Raw genomic sequence first — 7,674 nt, forward strand, 5'->3', positions numbered from 1 at the left:
GCCCTGAAAGCCTCTTTTCTATAGTGGAGGCTGCCATACTAACAGGCATGTGATATCTTGTGATCCAATTTGCTGAAAGTTTGACCCAGAAGAAATCACTACAACCATGTAGTATTTCTTCATAGCGTGGAAGTTTAGCTTGCAAATATCTCAGAAGGTCTTGGCTGGGCAAGGCTGTCTCCATTTTTAATGAAATATTTAACAGCTCTTTCAGGCAAGTCCAACTCCCCTTACTACCACTATTAACATTATCAAGAGCAGTGTTCATTGCTCTAAGTGTTTTACAGTGATGGATGAAAGGAAAAAAAATATTTTTAATGTTGGATACAGTTTGAAAGGATCAGTAACCCTGAACTGAATGTCAGTTCTTGCTTACTAAGGTGAATGGGAGTTCAAATTAATGGGAAGATTTTAATCACATGAGAACTGACCAAAAACCTTCTTAGCTCTTTTTTTTTTTTTTTCTCCACTTCTGGGAGAAATCTTTATAGAAATCTGTCACTCACAGTGTGCATTTTCCCTCTGGGGAGCTAGAAATATGTTTCTTCTGTATCAGTGAGAAACTGTAGTTCAGAAAAGGAAACCTTAAAGACAAATTGGCCTGAAGAGAAACCCACTGAAGCTGGTAATCCACGTGCATTGCAGCAGTGGCTGGGCAGTAGTGGTTCGGGGATACAGGGGCATATTTTCGACTGAGAAATGTTTCAAGGCTTGATGAGTTGTGCTCCTTTTCCATTGGGACTGTAGTGCAATCTTCACTTATAAGACATGTGATCTGAAAGCCTGAGGCAGAACAATCCCTGTTTTCACGGGAGAAGCTTTTCTAGGATGCAAAAGCTTTCACATCCTCCTCCTTGTCTCTAAAAGCTATCTTCTCCACAAAATTAAAAAAAAAAAAAAAGAGAGAGAAAAAAAAGAGCTTAGGATGGCATCAACATCACAGCCTCTGCGAGGTAAAAGGGCATGCAAAAAAATATTTTGGGCAGTATTTCCACATGCCTGCTTCATTCTGTCTCTCGTGATCTATGCTTTTCTTGGGGCTCTCATGTTTTCCCACATTGAAGGTAACCGGAAGGTAAATTTAAGTGAAGAATATAGAAATTTTCTGCAGAATCTGTGGTACATCTCCAGAAATTTATCAGGTATGTACCAGAATAGCAAAATAACTTAATTGTACACAGAGTTACTCATTCCTTTGCTTTCTGAATGAGATTTTTGGCTTTTGAAGACATTCTTCAAAGTAATAACGGCTGAGCCTGCAAATGGGATTTTCTCTGTGCTTAGCTGATGACTGCTGTTGCCTGCTTATCTTCCTTAACTGTGATTTTGACTGCAAGCTTCCTTGGTCCCTGTGCTCCTACCTGTAAATACTTAAAAGACTTTTTGTGATGTGCTTGTGTTGTCCCTTTTTGCCCTAGTTCCCTAAAGTCCAGGAGCAGCTGAGATTTCCGTGCTGTTTCCCTCTGCCTGCTGGGGGCTGGGTTCTCTGTCTCAGAAAGTCTCTCCCTGCTCCCTTGTCCCAGCTCCGAGGATCCCTACCTGGGCATCCCTCTGGCAATGGGACGCTCGGGTGCAGGCAGGTGTGGTGCTGCTCCCCAGACCCACTTGTGCTGATGGAGGGGTAGAGTGGAGGATATGGGCTCGAAACCCTCCTGGATCTGCGATGTGGATCATACGTGGGCTTGGACTTTTGCTCAGGAAGCTGTGCTATCACAATGAGCCAGTGGACCCACCTCATTTTTTCAATGGGGTGTGTGAGGTGAATCTTTTTATCTTCTAAAGGACTAGGAGCAAACACTCAGCTGGAGTAAAATCCCTGGAATAATAAACCTAGGCTGCTCCCTGACTGGGGGTCTGCAAACTCTCAGTTTCTGCTGTTACCGTAACAGATAACATGACGGAAAACGAGGAGTCGTTTAAGGAAGAAATCCATAGACTGCTCAGCACAGCTAAACGAGACTGGTTTGTCAATCCAAAAGATATATGGAGTTTCTTTGGGTCTCTCTTCTTCTGCTGCACAGTATTCACCACTGTGGGTAAGTCCAGAGGTAAAGTAACCCTTACAGAACCAAATGCCACACTGCTTTCTCTAATGTATTTCTACCAGGGAATTAGGAAAAAAAAAAAAACCTCCAACCCCACCTGAATTTTTCTCATGCGTGTTGATAATGGGTCTGCGAGGGGTGCAGCAAACACGGGTTTCAGAGGTGTAGCTGAGCCCCAGGGACAAGTCAGAATTTAAGCAATAGTGATGCTATGTGCTGATTAGTAGCAGCATTGCATGCATACTGTAGCATGTGCTCATATATGACATATGCACAGAACTATTACATTGAAATGAAAGAAAGCTCAATTTTTCAATCAAACCTTATTCCTGCCGCTATTGTGTGCTATGCTGGGTAATGTTTTCTTTACTGAAAGAGGCAATTCATTATGCGTATATTGTTTTTAAATTGCTTCCCTGTTGTTTATGTCTAATGTTGCTTTGTAAACCTCTGGATCTATAATTGACTGTGTTGTTGTTGTTCACAGTTCTCTGGGCTAACAGCACACAGCGCTGCTTAAATCACACCTCTGAAATCTTTCCTTCTGCCTTCATATTTCAAAGCATGACCTAGATCAAATAGGAACATCTGTTACGGTTTTGGCTCACGCTGCATTGCTAAATACAACTCCTCATGCTCATTTCCAAAGTTACTTTTGTCCTTTTGCTAATCTTTCTCAAATGCTGGCGAATACAGACACTATCTAAATATTTTGTCAGCATTAAGGCTGGGTGGGAAATAGTCCCACGGCATTGGATCAAATTGCAAATACGTTTCTCCACCGCATTAGGATATACTCAAGATCCCAGCACAGGTATGCATCTTAAGGCAAAATAAAACCTGATTATTCTCCACAAGGAATAAGGAGAGAGTTAATAAGTTCACTGGAGCATGTAGGATCTGCTGGCTCAGTCACAGCAGAGGCTTGAACCTCTGTCTCTGATGACTTTGGTGACTGCCTTCAAGCAGCGTACTGCAGCCCCTGAGTACACCTGGCTCTCGTAGAGTGTGCTTCTCTCAGTGCTACACGCTGGAGTGCTTCTGTCTCAGGGAGGTAATGACACATTTTTTATTCCACAGGCACATTTGAATAGCTTAAGAGTTCAGACACATGCTGGAGATACAGACTTGTACCTTCCTCCCAGTGAATATTTCTTAGTACAAACACAACACCAGAAACATTTCGAAGTGCCTCTTACCAGAAAGCTTTGACTTCAGCAAACAGGTGGAAAACCATATTGTTGAAGACTTCTTGCCTAGAAATACTTTCCCATCTCCATTTACGTGGGACTGTAGAGATGTTTCCATACACACTGGCCCAAGCGATCCATTTATTTCTAAAATTTCTAAACTACATTATTTTTGGTCTTCATAGCAGTGAGCATTCACACAGGAGCCTCAGGTTTTGAGCTGAGTTTTGGGACCGGTAGGAAGCCTGGATTATTTCTTGCTAAGAGATGGCTATTTCTGTTGTGGTGGGTTTGTTATCTGCAGTATTAGGAATTGGTAAATCACTTCAGGTGAGAGCCCACCCAGCTACCTTTAATTATCTAGCAGAAGCGAGCATCCAGGCTAGAGATCGGTGGTCAGAACTGCATAAGGTATTTCTAATGTATGGAAATTGAGAAGTCACTCTGTGCAATAACTGCTATAATTAATCTTCCCCAGTTGTTTCAGCAGTATTAGCATTCCCGATGAACCACTGGGGAACAGACTGACAGAGAATAAATAGTCTGTCAGTGTCCCACAGCAAAGCAGGGGCCAAGGCTGGATTCAGACCATTAGTGAATGGTCGGAGGACAGGAAGAAATCCACACTCCAGCATCCCAGCTGATAACCTCACAGGCTGAGTACCTGACCTGGGAGGTCACCTAAAAAAGAACAATGTGCTTGAACGGGGAGAAGAAATGCTTTATGTCTTTCTGGAGGATGAGGAGAAAAATGGTTGTTAAACCAATAAAATTAATGTAATGCAGATGTTTTCTAACACTGTAAGGGAAAAGCACTAATTTACAAACTGACATTCACATCCAACTGTTAGGGGAAGAAAAATTAAATACCCAAGTTGAATTTAGGGAGAGGGTATATCTTCTGCTACCATTTTATGGATCACAAAGGCCGTGTGGTTGGTAGTACTTTCCTATGTGTTGTAATTGATATTTGTAAGCTTTGGTACTCCGGGATAAGCATGCATTTCCTCATGTGATAAACAGATGTTTCTTCACTTGATCCTTTGTTTTTCTGTGTACATGTAAGAGCCTCTGAGAACTATGAAGCCAGTACAAATAAAATGTCAATACAAGGCATGCCATTAGAGCTAGATCTGATGAACTAGGAACAATTTCAAATTACGCTACTAGCTTACCATTCACGATAAGCAGTTTTGGCAAAGAAAAACAGGATCTCTCCTGCTGTCTCCCCCTCTGGACCTTGCCTAGCCAATATTCCCAGATATGGAAATCTTCCTCTTCTCCATCAGAGCATGGGTTGGACCCTGGTCATGGACTTGCCCCAAATTCTAGCTTCTTCTCCCTAAATGGCCTCTTGTTAAGAGTCAGGTAAGTCAAAGAGCCCATGCGGGTATGGTAGGAAGAGTTAATTCAACAGAACTGGGAAATTCCAAACCTCCACGGGCCTGGAGAGGGCAGATGCCTGCATCAGTAACCAGGCTGCAAGGCAGAAATTTGAACAGCTTCAAAGCAAAGCCAAAAAGGACAGTATGCTCTGGACTAAAAAATGGCTCAGTAAAACTGGTGTCAGTAAAAAGTCCAGTACAGGTGTAATAAGTAACGTTCTCTCTCTCTCCCTTTCTCCCTTCTCTCTCTCTCTCTCTTTTTTTTTTTTTTTTTTTTTTTTTGATCAAGGTTATGGTAATACCTATCCTGTGACAAGGACTGGAAAATATCTCTGCATGTTGTATGCTTTATTTGGCATCCCTTTAATGTTCTTGGTCCTGACGGACATGGGAGACATCCTTGCGACTGTCTTGTCCAAGTCTTACAACGAATTCAGAAAGCTACAGTCAAAACTTCTAGCCTTTAAACTCTGTTCTGGATCCACATGTAACAGAGGGGATAGATCAAAATCCAGAGTGCTGTCTAAAGTAGCTGCAAATGAACCCTTGAATATTGTGGAAATGTTGAAAAATCAGTCAGCTGTTAAAAGAAAGCCGGTCCAATATCGCAATGCTGAAATTTTTGAGCTGTTAATTGCCAGAGAAAATGAATACAAAAAGCCATCAAGAAGTAAAAGCATAGAGAGATGGAGCTCATGTCCTGAACTAGACAGGGGAAAAACAATGTCCAGAGTAATTGAGAATTTTGACAAAATAGGAAAAGAGTTAGAAAAATTAGATGTGCCCATTGTGTTAATGGTGCTGGTTATCTTCGTGTACATCTCCTGTGCAGCTGCCATTCTTCCAAACTGGGAAACCAGATTGGATTTTCAGGAAGCCTTTTATTTCTGCTTTATCACCTTGACAACTATTGGGTTTGGAGATACACAACTGGAACATCCCAAGTTTTTCTTGTTTTTCTCCCTCTATATTATTATCGGCATGGAAATTGTCTTCATTGCTTTTAAGCTGGGCCAGGACCGCTTAATTGTCTTATATAAAAAGGTGATTTCATTTTGTGGAGAGAAAAAGATGCCATCAAAGAAGGTATATCCAAAGAAGTTATATCCAAAATAAGCGTAGTCATTTCTTCCTCACTCATATGCATTTGCCCCTGCGATGAGATGAAACTGTTCTTGTGCATTTCCATTCTCTGCCTTGGGCTTGCAGAAGGCACATTTTCTTCTGATTCCCCATGCTAATCTGCTGTAAACTGGCTGGATGCCTCAGGAGACACTTGGTGTAGGCATCTCCAGGGAGTACTTTCCAACAAGGGTCCCATCTCCTAAATAATAAAAGCAGATAATGCATGATGAAAGAGTAGAAAGCTCTCCCTGCCGGCGCTCCCCAGCACCTTTTGCAAAGCTCTGACTTTCAGCAGGCTTCCTGTCCTCTCTTCCACAACAAGCCAACTGAGTTTTTTTTTTAGCACTTCTTGCAGAGCCCAGATCCCTGTCTCGTCCTGGCACCCTGCCTGCAGCCAGGGACAGCTGGGTCGTGGCTGTCCGTGCTGAACTGCGAGCACATGCTGTGGTAACAGGATTCATCAGCAGAGAGAGCTGGGGAGAAGAAGTGTGAACCCAGCTGCTGGTCCATCATGGTTGCGTGTATTGCAAGCATCTTTGTGCCGTCCAGAGAAAATTTAAAATTAAAGAAAGGTATTTTCACCTCTTTCTCTGTCCCTGGTCCATAAATCAGTCAGAAAGTTGCTCATCTCTCTGTACTATTTTCCACCTTCACTTATCACATCTGTACTCAGCCCAGAGTCAAGGTGTGATTCATGGTGTCCAGCCATAACAGTGCCCGAGACAAGTTCTGCCCTTGAGAGGGCCACCTGGGGCAAGGCATGAAGGACCTCCGGGTGACTGTAGCCATGGAATGAAACTCCACCTCTGCCATTATAGAAATGTGATGGCCTGGGGACACCAATCCCAAAAGTTCTCTCCTTTAATTCGGGTTTTACTCCGCACAAAGTGCTTGACTTCTGTGGGTCCTTCACCCACTCATAGAAAGAGAAGTCTACCTATTTCTCTGGGATGTGGTAAGGATTCTGTACTGAAGCACAGAAGTGTGGGAATATGTTTTTTCAAGATTTTGCTTATATTATTCATAATTTGAGTCAAGCTATCAACCATCATTTTTTATGTCAAAAAAACATAGTCTATAAAAGAAACCACTGACTTTAATTAACTGCCTCTTAGTGTGTAAATTATATGCATGCACACTGAATGTGAATGACATCATTAGATATTAAAGCATGCTTGATTGTGGGAGAATATACATTGTTTTCCATAGCAAGTTTGCCATTTGAAGATGAGATGTTCAGAGTATTTACATGACACCCTAACTCTGTTACAATCACTGTGAACAGTAACATATATTGTCCTTGTTATTACTAATTAGCTGTGATTAAGAACTGGTGATATGCAATGTATATAATGAATGAGGGTATATAGAAAAGTGCTTTATAAGGACAACAATAAAGAAGATAGCATTTGGAAGGAACTCTGGTTGACTTTTTAATGTCTGCCCCCACTTTGATATCGTGTACAAAGTCCTTCCATTCAGACTACTCTCATATTACCTCATTTTATGTCTTTGGATTAAAATCAATGTAGGACTTTGGACCTGTGCCAAAGTTCTCAGAAATCAATGGAAAGTTTCATATTATTTAATGGGCTTTGGATCAGAGGACTACACTTCCTGCTCCTCGGGGTTTTTCCTTGTGATATGCCTAACACTGCCAGCATTAGTAAGAACTGGTCTTTCTGCCAAAGGACGAGTCTCTCCCATATCATTGAGATGTCTTTTATGCCAAAGGATTAATCCAGAATCTGGCCCCTATAGACTTCTCATAGATGTTGTACCTTCATATCATCACATTTATTTTAAGGATTTAGGGAAGTTTGGCTGGACTTGCAAAAAGGGTCATGAATAAAATCATTCTCATTATGGCCAAGGGATGGCAGTAAACTGCTTTACTTAACATAGAACATGTCAGTTGTGGGGGATAAG

The 7,674-nt window shown here is 41.8% G+C and overlaps 1 protein-coding gene across 1 annotated transcript; it reads left to right on the plus strand.

Annotated features, from left to right (window-relative positions):
- The first annotated feature begins 862 nt into the window (after positions 1–862).
- KCNK18 (potassium two pore domain channel subfamily K member 18) lies at positions 863–7,184 on the plus strand. The gene is made up of 2 exons (XM_083843704.1): positions 863–2,036; positions 4,910–7,184. The coding sequence occupies exons 1-2, from the start codon at positions 1,895–1,897 to the stop codon at positions 5,734–5,736; spliced, it is 969 nt and encodes a 322-aa protein (XP_083699830.1). The 5' UTR covers positions 863–1,894; the 3' UTR covers positions 5,737–7,184.
- The last annotated feature ends 490 nt before the right edge of the window (positions 7,185–7,674 follow it).

Source organism: Anser anser, assembly GCF_964211835.1.
Source record: "Anser anser genome assembly, chromosome: 7".
Taxonomy (NCBI): Eukaryota; Metazoa; Chordata; class Aves; order Anseriformes; family Anatidae; genus Anser; species Anser anser.